Source organism: Typopeltis vanoorti, chromosome 11, assembly GCF_054136105.1.
Source record: "Typopeltis vanoorti isolate ZY-2024b chromosome 11, IOZ_Tvanoo_1.0, whole genome shotgun sequence".
NCBI lineage: Eukaryota > Metazoa > Arthropoda > Arachnida > Uropygi > Thelyphonidae > Typopeltis > Typopeltis vanoorti.
The window spans coordinates 47,494,746-47,517,099 of record NC_143559.1 but is presented as its reverse complement, the minus strand read 5'-3'; the positions used below and the strand labels follow the sequence as shown (position 1 = coordinate 47,517,099).

Below are 22,354 nucleotides of genomic sequence, written 5' to 3'. Positions count from 1 at the left end.
AATAATTTTTTATTTTTATAGTAATGGCCATAAAATATTGTATAACAAAAAAACAAGCATTACAAATTGTATATAACTCACCAGAAAAGAAATTGCTCAGCTTGAGATGAACACACTTAAAATATTTAATGCACTTTCCTGGCAGAAACGAGGACAATTTTCAACAATAAACAATTGAGGTGCATGCGTGCTGAAGGGTATTTCCCCTAAATTCGCTACTTATAATTATATGCGTGATACAGGCAGACACAAATTTAAAGAAGATGAAATTTGATTTTTAAGTCGCGCGGTGAAAAGCATATAAAAAGATAAAGGGTTACTACAATTTGTAGACCGTGTTTTTATCGGAACCTTTTTGTATAAGTACGAGTTATACGAGGGTTACGTGTATTTCTAAGATGTAGATTATTTCAGAAATAGTAACCAGCAGCAGAATTAGTAATATTTAGAATTTTTTAAAGAAAAACAAACAAAAATAATACTATTGAACTTTATTTTGTATGCATAAACAGTTTTTCATATTGAAAATATAGCACAGTATTTCTAAATCTTAGAATAACTCAGCAGATTGCTGAACATTTCATTTACAGCTGATTTCAGATGCAAAGAAAGAGTGTAGAATTAGAAGCTTCGATTATACAACAAAATTAATGCCTTTTTTCTTTGGTCAAAACGCTAAACTGAAATAAGGAATTTTGAATACTATCCGAAAGTTTTCAAACCAGTAGAAGTTTAAAGTCATTATGTAACTGAGTTCCAACAGAGGAGAGGGGGGGGGTTGCAGTAAAAAAATCTTAAAAATGAGCATAAATTTTGAATTATTCCATACAGGATATCCTTCCTATTACATTTTCAAAATATCTACAGTGGTTAAGCACTGGATATTATAGGAATGTGCATCTAAAGAAAAAAAAACATCTGTTGCAATTTTAAGCAAAAGAAGAAGGCGAGGAGTCTCTGATAAAATAACATTGGATAAAAAATTTTGATACTAAAAAATACACAATATCGGAAACGAGTAATGCAGTTTATAATCATTTGTTGTTCATTAAAAAAAAATTAAAATTAAAATGTGACAATTCATATAAAGGTGTTTTGCAAAGAAAGAAAGAAAGAAAAATGTCATATTTATTTCACTAAATGTTATTTAAATATAAATATTTCACAAAATATTCTAAATGCAAACAAACATTCTCGAAATCTCGCGAAAAATAATCTATATTGTCAGCAAATGAAGGAAATTTACAATTACTAAAATATCTTCATTGCAAAGGCTGATCTATGGTCATTTCGAGATTGATTATTTATTTTTGCTGATGTGAAACTTCTATTTTTGGAAAGGGACACAAAAAATAAATTGTACAGCAAAATACAAAAACAGCAAAAAAAAAAAAAGAAAAAAAAGAAACGATCAAATATCCTAGTACAGAAAAGGAAATTCTAAGTAACACAGTACATGTAAAGACAAGTGACTCAAAAGTCCTCCACCACAGTTAATCCGCTAATGGCTCTAAAATCGGAGGAGGACAATTACTTGATAAAAGATAGAATGCCAATGAAGTTTTGATCCATGAAACATTCTAAGGTAGTCTGGCTATTTCATCCACCTCGGCCGGTAGGAGGGTTAACAGAAAAGAGAAGCGGTGAGTTTACTTTTCTTCCAGGATGTCGGTAAGCAGAGAAGTTCAAGAAGCGTAAGAAAAAACATTGCCATGAGTGAAGGAAATAAACGAAATGCTCAGTAACATATAAGGAAAAAAGTGTCAACTGCATTTCCAGACCTCGTGATTGTGTTTTGTGATGTGAAAATATGGTTAAAAATCAACAATTTGGAATATCTATTGTTTACAGAAAACCATGTTGGTTCCAAAATGCCAATATCTGGAAAGAATGTAAGTTAATCTTCTTTGTTTAACTTAAACATAACATAACAAGTGATATTTGTAATTTCAATGACCATTGTTTGTATGTTTTGGTAAGCGCAGTTCTAATTCTGATACTGAATAGTTTTTCATAACTATAATCATAGGGTACGTATATTAGAGAGTATCACTATGGTATACATTAGCGACTTTTCATGTCTAAAAATGTGTGATTGAGGGGACACCAGCTTATAATTAATTATTCAGAAAATGTCTAAATGCTGCACCATCTGTCTTTACTATAAACTAAAAATTTCCATACTCATCTATTGACAAGAAAACATACGTTTGTGCGTGTTGGTGTGTGTGTGTGTGTGTGTTTGAGGGCGGACACAAATGATAGTTTGTAATCCAGAAAGGTCTAAAAGCTGCCGCCATTACACTGACATCGCTTCCCCCATTCCTCCTACCCCTATTTGGTTTAAAGTGTACCACTAATCACACGATGAATCCTTATCCACTAAGATATCTTCCTTTTCCATTCAAAACAATAACGTCACTTATTTACAGCTACCAAATTACGTCACTTATCTACATGTGATAACAACAGACATCCAGGACAAAGACGTCGCTTCCCCCTTTCACCCCTACACCTATTTGGTTCATACTGTCCCAATAATCATGACATGAATTCTTATGTCGAACCATCACCCACAATTCCATACACAAACCAAAACATACGGCCTGACGTCAATGACACATCTGCTGCAGGAAATTTCCAAACATTCCAATCTCATGAGGCCACAGACAGCATCACAGACAATGACGTCAAGCATCGTATCTCCCAATCACGTCACGATTCCGTATCTTATCTTGATCTTTATCTTGTTCAAAGTGACTACACTACTACTACTAAGATGTCCCTTAATTTTTCCCCTGGAAAAATCATCCAGATGGTGTTTGAGACATTACAAGCATCCATTTTTTGCAACTTTATTCCTTACCGAAAAGAGTTTCCTTGAAATATTATTCGCGTAGCGCAGCCTTTTACCTTTTATGCCAAGAGTATAGCTTAAAATAGATCGCGTTACTTAATGTTCGTCAATTCTTTTAGCAAATTTTAGAGCATGATTTTTTATGTATCCCACTCATGAAACGTTGTAAACAATATCAAGATAGAACTTGAAGTATGTTTTTTCAATAATTTATTAGCGGCGTGCTACCTTAGATTATTTTAGTTAATAAATTATAGTATTGCGGGAGCACTAGTTGGTGGATATTCATAAATCCAAATTTTAGAAATATCTTTTTGTAACAGAAGAATTCCATTGCTGGTGTTGGACCACAGACCCATTTTTTGTAGGCTCAAATGGTTTCAAACGGTTTCTATAGCAACGCAAATAATCGCTCTATTAATCCACTTATATTACTACCATATAAATCCCCAAATATTCATAGATCGGAATTACATGAAAAACATTGGAACTGATGATTGATTACTTCGTGATATATGACGAGATGGTGTTATTGAGGTGTTTCTTTGTCGTATTGTCATCCTGTGATGTACCTGACAAATAAAGAAGGTCACTTATAATGTGCGATATCATTTATTATTCTCAATATCTGCTGCTTCTCAAAAAATCTAAGGAGTCACTGTTTATGTATTTATTGATTACCGTTTCTTTGTTTGTTTATTTTTCAAGTATGTAATGAATTAAAATTCATTAAGCAATATAAAGTCATTAAATGAATAATAAAAAAAATTAACTGTTAACTGTTAAATTATTTGGTTGATGAATTGATCTGTGTTGGAGATAATTGAGGAGCTGAGAGCGGGGACCATTATTTATGAGCTTGTAATAGTTAGTACTATTGAATTTATAACGATAGACTTAAGCTATATTATATCCAAATCGGATATACTATCGAAGATAAAAAAATAAAACCAGGCATTACTTAATGCCATTACTTAATTACTTAATGACACATCGCTACACAAATTATCTCTAGATCTACGTTATCTCAGTTTATCCATTTATGGATAAATTGAGATAATTTAGAAAATGCTATGCAACCCATTGCATGTTACCATTTCTAACTGATCATTTTATATATTATCACTATTATGCCTAATTGTATTAAATATTTATATGATTTAAAACAAACTAGGATCTTCTCACAAAAGATAATGAATATTTCAAATGCAAAATTTCTTTAAACCGTTATCCGACTCAGCTCTTTTTAAATTAGTTATATAATGTTAAGTTAAATGTTAAGTTAATGCCTTAACAAGGGTGTTGCAGCATCCTTGGTCAGAATGCTGCTATATTCTTAGAAAAATGTTACCTTATTTAATTACAGCATTTTATATTAGTCATCTGGTGTCTTAAAAACAGTGTTGCACAACGTATCAAACAACGGTAGATGGAGCCACATACTGTAATGTTTTTTTAATATTATTACCCATACTGCTATTGGATATAATATATATTTTTATCTCTGCAAAATAACAGATATAAGAGATAAAACACAAGAAGCCTAGGAGTTAGCTGTGCAATCAAGGACAAGCTGTTAAAGTTTTAGAGCAATTTCGTTTCCATATCGTACTAGTGAGAAGTCACACTTAATACAAGCATGTTTTATGGAACAATACTCTCCACTCAGCAATTACTGCTGTCGATGGTAATAAGTCTTCTAGTGTTTTTGATATGGAAAAAGTCGAGAAATCCGAAAAGGTTTCCCCCAGGTCCACCAGGACTTCCGTTTTTAGGAAATATCTTTTTATTCGGTAAAGAGCCTCATTTGAAATTATATGAATTATCCAAAAAATACGGGAACGTAATCAGGTAATGTTGCTTAGAATTTTGCATTTTATTGCGAAAATTTACATTATATTGAAACAAAAGGACAACGCATTTGTAACAATAGAAATGAGTTTCTACTTTAAAAAAATATGAAATAAATGTCAAGTTAATGTATATAATGATATCCATAATATAATCTGAAAGAAATATTATTCTTCAATAATCTGTTTTATATGTTATTCCGAAGAGTTTTAAATCTGAGCAAAAATTGACAGCAACACTGTCCATTTTTTCAATAACAGGAATATTCAATAAGATTTATACAACGTTATAATGTTTATAAAGGTTTTATATTTATAATTAAGTATTGCAATTATAAATTTGAATCAAGTCATTTTAAAAAAAAAATCAAATTATGAAATTTACAAATGGTAACAATTAATATATGAATGTACTCACAAGATTCTCATCGAGTGGTTTCAATTAGTGAAAACGTAAGGGTTTGGGACATTCACAAGGAGATAAAGAAATATTTAAAACAGCGTTCGTGGAAGATTAATTTCTTTTACTTTGTAATAAAAGATATGTTTTGAAATAAGAAAAAAGCTTATTTCTTAATTTGATTCTGTTTATCACTGTTTGATAAGAAGTTTGTACTTTAGACTGTGGAAGAGAACGAATTTATTGATTTCTTTCCCAAGACGTGTTACGAAGATATTTCTTAGAAGTATCAAAAAGCAAACGCTTTATTAAGTATTGTTGCATAGTACGCAGAAAAACATATCTGTTCAATTAAACATAAAGGATATTTAAAAAAAATTAGATATAAACAAGAGTATTCAGAAAATTCCATTTATTTTCTGTAAAAATTCTTAAATAATAAGCATTTAGGTATATTTATCAAAATATTTAATTTTATTAATTAAAATTAATAAATACAGTACAGAATGAAATAAAAATGAACAATAACTAAATGAAGATAAAATAAAATAAAATAAAATAGTGGTATTAATGTTTAATATTAGTCATCTAGTATTCCATTTACCGTGGTGTCTTTTCTCTGAATCACGTGAAAATCATGATTAAAAAATAATTAAGAGTATTTATTAAATAAATATTATATACGGTAGAAATAAAATGAAATATTGAATAATATAGAAATAAATCAAATAAAACAAAAAATTAAGAAATATTAATAACAAATAGAATTTTTAAAGGGACATAAAACAGCTATTCATACAATTCTTTGAAATGATCTAATAATAGTCTGGCAGTATTCATTCACCCTCGTGTCGGTCCTCTAAATTATGAAAAATCTATGTTTACATTTTTGTAGACGTTTATGCACTTCATTGAGAGCCTTCGTAGCTCAGTCGATATAGATGAAGCCATTTGGTCGGAAAGATCTGGGTTCGATTCTCGTCGATGATGTGAGGAACCTTTATGTAGTCTCTTTCTACAAAAGGTAATTTAACCGGTCTCATATGGAGGTAGAGGGGTATTTTAACCCGGAAACTCGGGTTTTTCGTTCCTCGAAACAGGCTAGCCGGCTCCGTGAACACACGCACGGCTACAGTCATGAATATTTACGGCAATATGTGGAAGAGATAGGGTCCTCACCGATGTCGTTACGCGCCCGTAGATAACCATGAAGTAATATAATGGTAGTCAACCTCCTAGATACCAGACGGACGTGAATGGAATACACTTCATTCCCTACTTTAGATTCATCTCAAAAGTGTTTTTCTGTAAACCACCTTGAATATTATTAAATATTAACAATGCCATTCTCTCTCTACAGAATCATCATTATTTGTATTGCTCCTTTCTTTCTTATAAATGCTTCTTTTATATAAAATTTTCGAGAGAAAATAATAAGGAAAATTATCCAAACAAAGTGCCAAAAACGTTTGCGCTTGGACTCGCAGAACTTTTATAGTTTGCTATATTCATCATGAAACTCTTTGATTTGATTTCTATCTTAGAGTTTCTTATTCGGCTCTGAAATAATGTGGGATGCAATATCTCCTTAATTCAAATAATAATAAGGACAGTTTGAATATTTCAACAGCAATTCCGGTATTGTTACCTGTTTAATAAAAATGTGGAAAAATGTTTCGATATACTTCCACATGAGAAATTATTATTGGCGTCAGATAATAATAGTTTCTATAACTGATTATAGTTCAATTTTTCAGAAACATATTGAACTATAATTTCAGGGACTTAAATCTCTCACAAAACCTTGCTGCTTGTTATTACATTGTTTATAAAGTGATATCATATATCCGTTTTTTGATAGTCCGTTTTATGAGAGTTCTTTCAAAACCGCCTCCGCAGCTTTTACACATGCATTGTTGTTTTCGAAATGGCGGCCTCTTAGTGGTTTCTTGAGCTGAGGAAACAGCCAGAAATCGCACGTACGAGTTCAGGACTGTATGGAGGATGGGGTAGGATATCTGTGTTGTTCTTCTGCAAAACGTCCACTACACACCCATCAATATGTGGCCTTGCATTATCGTGGTGCAATAAGAAGCCATTCTTCAGCAATGGACGCTTCCTTTTGGCGTGCTTGATGATAATCGCTGCTGTGTTGATCATTGTCTCTGTGATGGACGTTGAAGGGCTTCCCTCACGTTCAAGATCTTCCACATTTTGCCTTCCTTCCTTAAAAGTTTTATGCCAGCGAAAATCACTTGCCCTCGACATTGCTTCATCGTGGAAAGCTTCGCGTATCATGTTAAAAGTGTCCGATATCGATTTTTGCAAACGCACACAAAATTTAATCGCATAACGCTGTTCCATGGACGCTTCCATTTCGAAGACTGGTCGCACCTCGTAGGCGCGCCGATGAGCACTTGCGTTTAGTCACGCGATACTCTGGCAAATCAGCCCGTATACGCCATCTATCAACCTCTTTTGTTAATACAGACAGCAACATTTCTTTATTCCACAGAAATTAATATTGTGATGAGTCGTTTCGCCACAGTAAAATTAGTCTTATTATTTATTGAACAGCCCACGTATATATATATATATATATATATATATATATACGTATATATATATATATATATATATATATATATATACGTATATATATATATATATATATATATATATATATATATATATACGTATATATATATATATATATATATATATATATATATATATATATATACATATATATATATATATATATATATATATATATATATATATATATATATATATATATATATATATATATATATATATATATTATGTCAATAAAGATGTGTAATGAATAACGATATATATTGCATATTTTGTTTCTTCCTTAGCATTAGTATCGGACCAAAGCGTATTGTGATTCTGTGTGATTACAAAGCAATCAGGGAATTCTATATTATGTCAATAAAGATGTGTAATGAATAACGATATATATTGCATATTTTGTTTCTTCCTTAGCATTAGTATCGGACCAAAGCGTATTGTGATTCTGTGTGATTACAAAGCAATCAGGGAATTCTTCGCACACCCGAACTGCTTAAATCGTCCACCATCAAGCCACGAGGCACTAATGCGACATGGATTTGGTACGTAATAAATTTACAAAAAAAATGTCTTGTTTTCATGACTTTATCATAGTTTATTGTATCAGATCATTCGGTGTAAGAGAGTTGTTAGTTGGCTTTTTTATGTTCATAAACGACTAAAACAAATCCTCATTCATGAACTTTATAGATAGTTTTTTTGAACTGACTGATCAGGCTTTCAATAGTTAGAGTCCGCAATTTTATCTGTTTTGAGAGAACGATGTTAATAAGTTACTGTAGCACAACAAGCAGTTTCACTCAGACATGTTTATTGTGGATAAACCTGTAAATCATGTTTAAACGACGATGGCCTTGAGTGCTGGTTTATTCGTTGTAGCGTAGGCAACATTTTCTGTGCATTATTTATATCAGGAACTAATAAAGTTTCCAGCGGTTTAAACGGTAATGTTTCTTTGAAACAGCTTTTTTTAACTAATCTTAGTCCAGCCGAAGCAAAAATTCTAAATTAATTCAGAAAACACTGTGTTCTGCCGCATAATTTATTTACTGGTCAATAGATAACTGTGCCATCAACAGCTTTCCTAGATAAGTGACTAAAAACACGAACACACACACATAACGTAACCTCTTCATAACACGGTTAAGTTTAACTCTATTGAATAGTTATTTTTATTTTTATTGGCGATTCGAATACATCAATAGTAATCTTGCCTATCTCCAGATAATTAGTGAAAACTGTTACGAAAATCGACTTAATAAATAACGGTTTTATGTAACATGTTGTTTCCATGACAATAGCAATGTATAGGTATCGGAGTAAACGATAATTTTGGATTCAAGCACTACTTTTTTTTTTAGTCAAAATAACCCCACTAGAATTCATTTATATTAAATGACGAGGTACTAGTGCTGTTGCTCAAACTGAAAAAGAATTGAGAAATAGGGACTGATGGAGTGTTCTACTAAACGAATGTTCAGCTGAACTGACTATTCCTTTGATCAGATTGTTTAATATATAAGTCACAGATCAGGAAACATTCCGCAGAAATGGAAGGAATGAATGACACTTCCATTGCAAAAGGTTGGTGAAAAACCGATGTATCAAATTATCGCCAAATTAGTATCTCAGGAGTTCTTGTGAAGATTTTGGAAACATTGGTTATTGCTCGCATAAAGAAATGGGATCACAGTGAATTTCTAATTTCCAATGAGCAACATGAGTTTACTAAGGGAAGGTTATAAAGACAGATTATAAAGACAGATTAAGAAGTTGTGGACTGCAGACACTAGCAAACAAGAGAAAGCGTGGTGATATGATTGAGACTTACAAATTTCTGAAATGGTCATACAGGATTTCACTAAATGGAATTTTTATTCAATATATGGAAGAGGGGAAGGACAAGAGGCTATCTTTGGAAGCTGAGAATGAATGCTGCTAAGTAGACTAGATTTTTCCCTCAATTGGTGATTGGAATGCATTACCATTGGATGTTGTGAGCGCAAGCAGTGTGAATGAATTCAAAAATAAATATGATAACTTATGCGTGTAGTATGTCGCCTCCTTCGATGAGTCCATGACTTCCATTAGGCTTCTCTTCATACTACTACTACTACTAATAATAATAATAATGAATTAAATAATTAAATGTCGTACGCTCTAGTCGAGGGAACCAATCACTAAAGTTCTATTAATTTTTTAATAATTCTATAAATTATTAAATACGTATTATATGCACGACTAAAATTAGCGCAAGGCATTGATTTTTTATTTATTTGTTTCTTATTTAAGGGTTTCCCACAAAAAACGGAAAGGAATGGGAAGAGCAAAGAAGAATTTCTGTGCATCTAATGAGAAATATTGGCTTAGGGAAGTCTTCATTTTCCAGAGAAGTTAATGTGAGTAAATAAAGTGACCATCATTTTATTAATTACTCTTTTTAATATTTATTGTCAAAACAATAAATTTGTTTAAATGGTAATAGCCAAATATTTGTATTTGGTTTTTAATAGTTATTCGTTGGAGGTTATTGTAATCTTGATACACCTACAACAAAAAATGAAATCTTCTTAATATATCTATAAAGAATCTGTCTTTGTTCGAAGCTTATCAAAATAAAACTATTTGTATCATTCGAAGAACAGCAAAAGTCTTCTTTCACTGTTAAAATATATGACTCGCTGCTTCCAAAACAATTTATGAATTTCTAATACAGTACATAATAGACTTCTCAATTATAAATGCTACTTGAATGCTTAATGCAATTCCTTTTCTATAAATGAACCTTGAAAGTTTATTACAACTGAATCTTTACTTTTAGGAAGACGTCCATGAACTTTTGGAAATAATTCACAAATTCAATGGCAAACCATGTGCTTATAATGATTACTTGAGCAAAGCTAATCTTAATACTGTCTGGCTGATGATATTCGGAAAGAGGTTACCGTATGATGATCCTTTTTGGCCTACATTAATTCAAATTTCGGAGGCATTTATGAGATACTTTGGTGAGGCTGCATTGTTGAATTACTTCCCTTTGCTTCTAAAGATATTTAGATTTTTAGGATGGATGAAATTTGATAAAGATAGACATCTTTTTCAAACATATTGGGACTTGATAGAGTAAGTAAAAGATTAAATTTCATAATTTTTCATAATTTTTCATTTTATAAAAGTTCTAACACATTTGATATATATAGAAAACACTGTTTACGCATGAGTTGCTTCCAAATCTGACCAATCACTCATATGATCGTGATAAATTAGGAAGTTGGGTTCTTCCCGTTGATGTTTTCTATACCACTCTGAGTAATAAGCAATCAGACAAAATACTCTTCATGGTATTTATACAATCACTAATTTATCTTTGAAAACCAGCTGCATGAGGGATCATGTAACTGTTCTTCACTGATTTAAACAAAACTTTTCAGATCAGGATTAGTCTAGTAGTCTCTTTTGTAATATATTCGAAATTTCGGTTTTCTTATTGTCGAGAAGAATATGTAAATTGTATAATCTAGATAAAATCTAGAAAAGATGGAATCCGTTCCAGAAAAAAGCAAGTCTTTCTGGCTTATTCTTGCAGGATTAGTTGACACAGATGTAGTGTATCTGCTCCCCATGGCACAGAATATGGTTTGATGTCCATAGCCCTCCTGCCCGCTCAAGTATGGATGTTTCACTGTCCCGCATACTAGAGCCTCAAGTGGTGGAAGTGGTCGATATTTGGATTTGGTCTCTTGAGCAAAGGTTTTTATATATATAAATTGAAAAAACAGCTCTTCTCCCAAAGATGGTACGAATGTGCTATAGATTAGTGGGTACAAATCACATTAAAAAAATAAACTCATTCTAAAAAAACTCATTCCAGAACTTCTCTATTTTAGGTAATAAGTAAAATTTTCCCTTTTTCTTTCACTTTTCACTTTTCTTTCACAACAATAATAAATAAACAATCATGACGCAATTTTAAATTTCATGAAACGTATTTCTTCCAAATATAACTTGCCTTTTCTTCAAAATATCATGGAACCACTCTTGAATAGAACTTTAAAATAGCACTTTTTGCATTCTCTCCGGACAGACAAATATTAATTTAAACAGTTAGCCTACTACATCATTAAAATTAATTGTGCTCATACAGTTTCATGAAACTTACCATTAACTATCAGCTGAAAGAATTCAAAATAACACACACACAAACTCAAAAGACATTTGATTTTATATCGGTTCTCTTATTTTTTAGTAGAATATGTAAAATGTATAATCTAGATAAAATCTAGAAAAGATGGGATCCATTCCATAAAAAACAAGCCTTCCTGGCTTATTTTATTTTAAAATAAAAATAATATCAATATCCGTCCAGTTTTTGGTTATCAGTTTAATAGTCATGTTTATGTAAATAAATAATGATACCAAAAATTTCTCATTATGATATGAGCTTTTTTTTTTAGTTTCTTACCAGATAACGTCCTTTCTACTTCTAAGATCCGTCGCCTCAATTTACCATAACGAATTAATAATTCGTAAATTGATATCTGTATCATTTTTGATAACATTACAAAAGCGCTGTGAAGAATAATACCAGTCACGAGGGTATAAAAATGTTCATTCCATTTTTACAAAACAATATTAAATAAACTAAAATTAATAAAAATTGAAAAACAGAAATTAACAAAAAAACTGCGCATTTTTCAACTCTGCTATAGTTTCATTTTAGAGATAAATCCATTTTGATGAGTGTGAATATTTCCGTAATCTAAGTAACCAATCAAACAATTTATCGCATAATTAAATTAACTTTCTCTCATAATAAGATTGCATAATTTTCGGATCAGTAAAAATAAAAACTTAATGGTGACATTCCTGGTAATATCTTTATGTGTTTTATAACTGTGCGAGAACAATATGTAAGTTAAGCACATCGAGTTTTCTGTAACTATAGGGAAACAATGAGATAATTAAGATTACGATTAATTATGAGTACAATTGATTATAGAAAGGAAGTAGAGGAACGAAGAGTAAACCCTGGAAGTAGAACGAGTGAAGATTTCTTAAGTCTGTATCTAGATGAAATGGAAAACCGTTCTGGAAAGGTGGACACATCTCTCACCGGTAATACTAACAAATTTATATATTTCATTTCATTTGCAATAAAGATCATTTACATCTAGAATTATTATTGGTTATTTTAGAATCATGAGTGATTCCGTTTATTTCTTGAAACAGATTCTGTTATCAGTAATTTCGATAGTATTTTATAAATTTAAGACTTCGAAAAATATTTTCTGTATTATTATTATTATTATTATTTATTATTATTATTATTATTTTTTGCTTGATTGTTCGTTTGGTTCATCCAGAGTGACAGGTAAAGATATCAGGATAATAAAGTCAAGAAAACAAGTGAAAAAGTTACATGTTTATTATTTAAAAATGCTATTTCGGGATTGTTTATCATATTTTATTACCCACGCTACTCTACATATCAGATCACATTTCGCAAAACAAAATCGACTATTTTGAAAACAATTTCATATGATTCACCGACCGCCTATACATGCATACAATTATGGGGCTTGTGAACTCTTTTGTCTTTCAGATAAGTGTATCAGTCGAGATACAATGCAAAGATTCTTACGTTGGTACTGTGTTTGGGATTAGCGTGGACCAATAACTTCGATCTATACAAATTTTGCCTCTATGATTCTGTTGAAAAGATAACAAACAAATGAATAGAAATAGACATGTCCGCTGACAACTGAAGCTGCGGATATTTATTTTCATTGCATTTAAATAAATTGTCTTTGGAAACTACATCAGCTCAAACTAACAGTCAAATATCAAAGCTCGCGTAGGGGTCACTTTAGGAACTACTTTATATTATAAGAGATTAATTATTTACAACGTGTAATTATTTTTAATTTCTTTATTTTGGATGAAAGGAAATAAAAATGCTAACTAATTTTATTTCATGTTATATTTTATAGATATTATTCTTCCTATTCTCCGCATGAACTATAAAATAGATTTTTCTTTGAATATTCAAACTAATACTCAAAAAAAAAAAAAAAAAAAACAGTTGTTGCTTTTATGGGCCACTACAGATAATCTCTTTTGTTGTGAAAATAATAATTGCTTTTTTTCGCTCTCTTTCTCTCTCTAGTTGTAAAATAACAGAACAGATAAATACTTTCATTTATCTTTGATGGCAATTATCATATGAAGGAGAAGAAATCAAAAAATTAAAAACTTCAATATTTTTAGAGATTGTAGGCCTAATAAATAGAACATGCAATTGAAATATAGTAAAAAAAAGGAAACAATACTTTAGCAGTGCCAACATCATTATATTCCAGTGAAGTATAGGCAATAAATAAACAAGATGAACAAAGAATAAAAATGATGATTGATGATGATTATTTTTTATAATATATATATTATATGTTATATTTAAAAGACAAAGATTGAATCAGATGCCAAATGCTGAAATGCTACGTGTGGTCTATTCTGTTCTATGGAGTTGAAACATGGACATTGAAGGCGACAACTTTCCAGAAAATTGAAGCCTTTGAAATATGACTATACTCTACAAACTATTTTTGTAGGAAGATTTGATGGAAAAGGAACTAGAGGAAGAAAAGAATATCATGGTTTGACAACATCAAGACGTGGACAGGAAATAGCAGCGCACAACTGCTCCGATTAACGCAAGAACGCAGTTTGTTCGCCAAGATGGTCGCTTCCCTTCGATAGAAGATAGCACCATAAGAAGAGAAATTTATATTAATATTCTGTTGGCAATAATAAATTCCGCGTCAAGGAGGAGAATGTTTTGGATCTTCTTTAAAATTACAAGAATAATAAAATAACTAAATATATTTATTTTATAGCCAATTTTGGAATGTTTTGTATTTATGAAGGCCATCACACTCCTCAGTAATTTTTAACTTACGTTTTCCTTCTTCCAGACATCCTCCTGTTGGTAATAGTTAATTAAGTTTTTATACACATCAATCTAATCCAAATTATGCAGACTATTGGTTGGTTATTCGGAATTATACTAAAGGAATTAAGGCTATAACGACAGTGTCATATTATTATTATTATTATTATTATTATTATTATTATTATTATTATTATTATTATTATTATTATTATTATTATTATTATTATTATTAATATTATTATTATTATTATCACACAGCACCTTCAGGGAGTCTGAAGACTGGTCAAGGAAGGGCACCTGCTCTACAACACTTTGTCTGCACCAATCGAAACTACCTTCATCATCTACACCAAAACCATTTACCGCCGACCAACACCACCACCAATAGTACCACAGACAAACATCCATGCCCAACGCAGCATTCGAACCCGCAACCTTTTGGCTGGAGAGTGGATAGGCTAACCGCTCGGCCAACCACGTCGGCAATGCGTGTTTATGTGTGTTTATTGCACGTGGTTTCCTGTGTCCGATTTCACTTACATAAATAAATTAAAAAAAAAAGGAATTAGTGGAATGTGAAAATGACAGAAACTGCCAAATTTCTCTACATGTAAACGTGTCGACATGAAGCCAACTTTCTGGAGTAAATTTCTTTCGCTGCTCAAGAGTTATGATCTCATGAGGAGACTGAATGAATGAATACTTTCCCAGAAACGTCAATAGAAAGATTCTTCTCGCAAATCGACAGATTAGAATCTTCATTCTAAAGAGACCACGCTGTTATTATCATCCAGGCTTACGGAAGATCAGAACCACTTTAGTTTTGGCATTTTACTTTGAACTACAAGGGCATAAAGACTCCGAGAGAAATCGAACTGCTTTTACTGTTATCTAATAGTCAGATTGTTTAGTTTATCTACGAAATTCAAATGCAGTGAAATAATATCAATAGTTATGTAGAATAATTTGTATAAGAGTATATTTGAACAGCCACGTATTTTTCTTTGATTTTTCAGTTCCATCACTTAAGGGAAATGCACAAGGTTTCTTATTAGCAGGAGCAATGGGACCGACCATTGTCCTTCAGTGGTTCTTTCTTAGAATTGCCGATAATCCCAAAATCCAGGAACGCATTCAGAAGGAAATAGATAGTGTGACAGGTAATTCAAGAGATATTTGCTGGGAAGATCAGAAATCAATGCCTTATACAGTTGCCGCTATTAGAGAAACTATCCGATTGACTATGACTACCTTCGCAGATCTCCGATGGTGAGCACGATATTTAAATTCTTACTCGCCTTTTGCTATTTTGCTATGATGATACTGGTTAAAATATATTATTTTGAAAATGACCACAGAGTAAATAAAACTAAATGGACACTGTGCTTAACGTGAAAGTTATAATCTGTGTATATGAATTCCTACTGAAGGATTAAAACGTCACTTCTGCAGCCTTTATATGAAATCAATTAATACAGTTGGATCTCTCTATCCGCCTCTCTCTCTCTGTCTCTCTCTCTTTCTCTTCCTAGCATTTTTTCTTCTGACTTTTATCTAAACAACAAATCTTCATCTCATAGAACAGAAACTAAACAGCATAATATTAAATAATGCGTGTGAAATATATATGCACATCCAATAAAATAAAATTAGCACTTTTAAAATTAACTATTTTCTTTTTTATTCTTTTAGTACTTCTGCAGACACAACAATCGGAGGCCACTTTATTCCAAAAGGAACAATTTTGGTTCCTCTGATGTACGGTGCGCAAATGAATCCCGAAATGTTTGAAAATCCCACAGAATTCCGTCCTGAAAGATTTCTTAACGAAGATGAAAATTCAGTTCTTAAGTCAGATGCTTATATACCATTTAGTATAGGTATATTTTAACAAGTATTCTATAGTTTATTTGACTATATTATGAAATTATTTATGACTCTGATAATTTATTCTATATTAGTTTTATTCGAAACTTGTCTAATCAAGGTCTAATATACGTAGAAGAGAAATTTTAAAGTTCGGTTTTGAAATTATTTTTTAAAATAATTTTAGAATAAATATTTTATTTTAAATACACACATACGTAAGACAAATGTGTTTGTGTGTGTGTGTGTGTGTGTGTGTGTGTGTGTGTGTGTGTGTGTGTGTGTGTGTGTGTGTGTGTGTGTGTGTGTGTGTGTGTGTGTGTGTGTGTGTGTGTGTGTGTGTGTGTGTGTGTGCATTCATTCGAAGAATAACAGAAAGAGAGAGAAATCGTGACAGTGATTTACTTGTGACTGAATTCGAGAAAGAAATCGTGACTGCAAACTTTTCCATCACCAGCATCTTACCGTGAGGTAAGATGCTGGTGCAATCTCCTGACCATACGTACACATGGAAACTGAAAACCTTCACAACGGTTCTTCTTCGAACCAGCTGATAAGGAATATTGGACGTAATATCCGTATCTGCTAGTTAAATGTTGAGGGTATTAGCGCATCAAAATGTCAATGTCTTTCTAAACTTCTACGAGAAAAAAACGTCGATCTTGTTCCCGTTCAAGAATCACATATCGAAACTGAAGATCAAGTTAAATCTAAAGCAATAATCCCTGGCTACGACATTCTCGGGATTACTAACAATCGTATCTACATCAACATAACATATGTCTGAAATAGTATTGAGAATGCTGTGCTGATATCTTCTTCGACTAATGAAGCAATCCATAAGATCGCTGTTAAAATAGCTGACATTACGATTGTAAATGTATATAAACCACCTGCTTGGCCAAATGATGTTCTACAGACATACTCCCACCCAACGGAGTACTCTGGGGACTTCACCACAGTCATCATAGTACTTGGAAATACGATCGGAATGATCAAAACGGGGAAATATTAGCTGAATGGACAGATCAACACCGCCTTCACTTGGTTTTTGATGCCAAGGAAAAAGAGCCTGGAATAAGGATTATAACCCAGATCTGAAATTCGTCTGAACTGATGGTGAAAATCAGCATGTACAGACTTTCAGACATATTCTTGAGGTTTTTCCAAATAGCCAGCACAGTCCCATCTTTATGGAATTAGGAGCGCAAAATCCAGTGATAACATCATTTCCTAGACCAAGATGGAATTTCCAAAAAGCCGACTGGTAAAACTTCACTGCGGGTCTAGACGCACGCCTGAAAAGAATTACCCCAACTTACAAAAAGTATACACGGTTCACCTGGAGTAGTTATAGCGGTGGCAAAACCACTCATACCTAGTGGCTACCGAAAAGAATACGTGCCTGGATGGACCAATGAAAGCGAATCCCTCTATCGGGAATTCCTTGAAAGTAAGGATCCTGAGATATGAGAAGAACTGCTGCATAGTTTCAACTCTGATCGTAGGGAAGAGTGGATTCAAATAACTGAAAACATAGATTTCAAAAACTCTAGTAGAAAAGCCTGGTCGCTACTTAAAAAGCTTGATTCAAGCCCCTCTGTACCAAAGAAATCTCCTCTTGTTGATCCGAATCAGATAGCTGCTCACATTGTTTCGCTTTCTAGAGCTCGAATAGATAAAGGACATACTAAAGAGGTAAAACGCAAACTAAAGGCTGTGAAGTCTGTAACTCCAAAGAATCAACAATTCGATTTGCCTTTTTCCCGTGAGGAAATATCCTCGGCGCTTCAAAATATCAAACTGGGGAAGGTTCCTGGATTTTACAATGTTCATAATGAATTCCTGACGCACTGTGGACCTTATGCAAAATCTTGGCTGGCTGAGTTCTTTAACAATATACTTGAAAGTGGCCGCGTTCCTTAAGAATTTAAAAGGACAAAAATCATTGCTGTGTTAAATCCAGGTAGGCCAGCAGACAGAACTCAAAGCTACCACTCCATAGCCCTTTAAAGTGCAAACTACAAATTATTGAAGAAACTAATATTGAACAGGATCAGTGATAAAATTTTGGAACGTGTTCCAATAGAACAAGCAGGGTTCAGAAGAGATCGCAGCTGCACAGATCAAGTTCTCAGCTTAACAACCTACATGGAAGCAGGATTTCAAAGATGCCTGAAGACTACTGCAGTCTGTATTGACTTAACAGCGGCTTACGATACTGTTTGGAAGGAGGGACTCATATATAAATTTCTTATGGTCATCCCATGTAATATATTGGGTCACCTCCTAAACAACTTACTGGGAAGCAGGATTTCAAAGATGCCTGAAGACTACTGCAGTCTTTATTGACTTAACAGCGGCTTACGATACTGTTTGGACGGAGGGACTCATACATAAATTTCTTAAGGTCATCCCATGTAATATATTGGGTCACCTCCTAAACAACTTACTGTGTGATCGATATTTCAGGGCATTTACCGGAGGAAGCATCAGTGAACAGAGAGTGCTTAAGAATGGATTACCTTAGGGCTTGCTTGTACCACTGCTTTTTAGGCTTTACATCCGAGATATTCCTGAAACAGCCAGCAGGAAGTTTTCTAATGCAGATTATCTAGCTTTGGCGATCGGCGCCTTGTTTATCAAAAGAACTGAAGAAATATTGACAAATGATCTGTCGGCTTTATGAAAGTTCTATAAAAAATTGAGATTAACACCAAATTCTGGTAAAACCAAATGTTCTTGCTTTCACCTGAACAATAGTATTCTAAATCAAAAGCCAGAGGTATATGAAATATTGATTTCGTTTAATCAGACACCTAAATATCTGGAAATAACTCTGGATAAAACTCTGAAATGTAAACAGCATATGATTACTATTGCTGCTAAAGTTCGCACCAGAAATAACATAGTTCAGAAGCTTTGCGGTACTATATGGGGCTCAAGTTTCACAACTCTGCGGTGCACTGCTATGGGTCTAGTTTGCAGTGCAGCAGAGTATGGTGCTCCTCTCTGTCTCAATAGTTACCATGTCAATAAACTAGATACTCAACTTAACTCCACTCGGCGTTTAATAACAGGTTGCATTAGGAGTAAACCCTTACAATGGCTCTCCACTTTGAGTCATATTGCTCTTCCGGAACTGCGACTACAGGAAGCCTTGCTTCGTGAATATAAAAGAATTTTAAATAACCAAAATCTCCCAATACATGAATTTATTCCAGATGCTTTATCCAATAGACTAAAATCCAGAAACCTGCCATAAAAACCGCCCGTAATCTTCTTAGCCAGCATGACAGTATGGTGAGTAGGTGGGATGTACTGTGGGCCCAAGCAGTATCACCTGAAATCGCAATCACATACACATCTTCCAAAAACCATTTGGATTTGACCTGCCTGGAATATATAGACGACGGCTAGCAGGATTCATACAGGTCATGGTGTATGTGGAGACTTACTTTCAAAGTGGAGTAAGATACCAAATACCCACTGTCCCTGTGGAGTCGCGACCCAAACAATTTACCATATAGTACAGGAATGCGAGCTGACAGCATATCCAGGTGACTTTAAGGATATCTGTGACCTATCCTCAGAGGCTACCAACTGGATCAAAAACCTACATATTAAAATATGACTAATCTTCTATCTGATGCGTGTGATAAATTCCATATTTGTATTTTCCTGAATGTAGACTTTTGTAATGATATATGTGTATCTTATCTATACCCATATGTATAAATCTTATCTATATTCATATTTCTTATCTATATATCTTATCTATACTCATGTCTTATTGTCTTTTAACCATGTGTACAAGCCATACCATAAATAAATAAATAAATACATCACGGTCATCTTCACTCCGAGGTAAAATTGATGGATATGTATTTACCTATGATTCAACATGTATACAATGAAGAGTATTGGAAAGAATTAAAGTCATCTTGCATTCCTAAAGTGTACCACGAATATTATTGTCTGAAAACCTATGATTTTAACGGTGTCTCAGAGGACTAAAACGAAAATTTTAAGACTTAAAAATCTTTTTGCATGCGGAATATATTGGCTAACACGAAAAACCTGCTGCAAACTCTATAACTGAACGGCTAGGATCGAAATATTTGCAGTTTCTTCCTGAAGGTGATTATCATTAGAGAACCCAGAGCTTTGTCACAATATGACATACTCCAGAAGAGAATGCTAAGATAGAATAATTAACACTGAAATATGAAAGGGATAGACAAGGTGTGTTTTTTTCCGAAGAGATTTGTTATTTCTCCTGCTATATAGAAAATTTATCATACATGTTTTTCTAGGAAATAATTCATTATCCACAAAGACTGATCTTTTGCAGTATAATTCTATCCACTTGGACTTTGGTAAAATCATTAAATCGCAAACGAAGCAAAGAAATGTGATGTCTGCTCTCCACTTTATTTTAATTTTGCTATACAGGAAACTATGGCCGTGAAATGCACCATCACGCATACTTCGTTCTCACTTTTTAATTATCATTTTGTTGAACACAACTTCTAATGTCTCCGATGAAAGAAATATCCTAAGGATCTCAATAATTATGCCAAATTTAAAAATATCTCATATTTGTGTGAGCATAGAGAAAGTGATAAAATGAAAAATTGTATCCTACATAATCGATATACATTTTAGGAGAAGAGGCTGACCAACAAGCACTGCGAGGTAAAATCAGGCATCAGCTAAATATTGTCATTTGAATATTTAATATCATTCTACTGTTTTATAACTGCTATATATTATTTGTTTCATTTATTGGGTTCAACCTCCTCTCCATCACTTGATATGTATGACTATGGAAGAGGAAGATACTTTTTTACAAGCAGACTTTTTTTGTCTTTTGTCCTCAATGGTCAGGAAATTTAATAAATCGTGATTTTTACCTTTACTTTATAGGAAAACGAAATTGTCCAGGAGAAGGTGCTGCCTATATGAGTATCTTCATGTACGCATCCTCAATATTACAACACTTTGTGGTGAAATCTCCCGATGGTGGTAAACCAAATATGAACGTCGAACGACTGCTTACTTTCTATATGCCTATAAAACAGAATCTATGCTTCATACCAAGATAACTGCCAGTTGATGATGAATGAAGGAGATGTGTATGATATAAAAAGACAGAAATGTGCACAAATAATCTAAATTTTAAATAAATATTTCAGTACATACAGCTGAAAGTTTTAATTCTAGGTTGCATATAATCTGTTCATTAATGAGTCTGTCGTGAAATGAGTTGTCATTAGTCAATATTATCCTGTGTATATATATTATCGTAATTTATTAGCATTATTTAAATGAGAATTAAATATCTTTTTTCTGCAATTATTTTACGTATGTGACACCTCCAAGTGGTTCAAATACTCAGCGTGGCAGGGAACCTATTCCACAACTCTCCGTCTCCATCACTCAATCCACCATCTACAGAGAATCGATTATTGGAGATTAAAAATGGGTTGAAAATAATTCCCGTAAAGTTCTAAATTTCACGTTACACTCTATCTAGGAGGAATTCCTTTAGAAACATAAGTAATTTTAATGAATCCACCAAATATTTCAAAGATTAAAGTAATGACTGCAGCGAATCAAATAGTAATAATAATAATAATAATAATAATAATAATAATAATAATAATAATAAATGCCGTTCTCATCAGCATTCATTATCAAAATAGTGAAATCTGGCGTTGTTTAGACCCATGTGCTGTAGTAACACTTTCCTCTTAATTCTGGATGAAGTGTCATTAATGTCTTTAATAATTTATTCATTATTATTAATAATTAGTACATAACTTTATGTA

General features: G+C 32.6%; 1 protein-coding gene across 1 annotated transcript; it reads left to right on the top strand.

Moving 5' to 3' along the window:
* Window positions 1-4,401: 4,401 nt before the first annotated feature.
* LOC150101535 (cytochrome P450 2J5-like) lies at window positions 4,402-21,745 on the top strand. Its single transcript, XM_090400646.1, has 8 exons — window positions 4,402-4,708; window positions 8,120-8,247; window positions 9,998-10,104; window positions 10,527-10,828; window positions 12,705-12,820; window positions 15,671-15,923; window positions 16,347-16,534; window positions 21,450-21,745. Exons 1-8 carry the CDS (start codon window positions 4,497-4,499, stop codon window positions 21,626-21,628), a joined length of 1,485 nt encoding a protein of 494 aa, XP_090256772.1. The 5' UTR covers window positions 4,402-4,496; the 3' UTR covers window positions 21,629-21,745.
* Window positions 21,746-22,354: the final 609 nt, after the last annotated feature.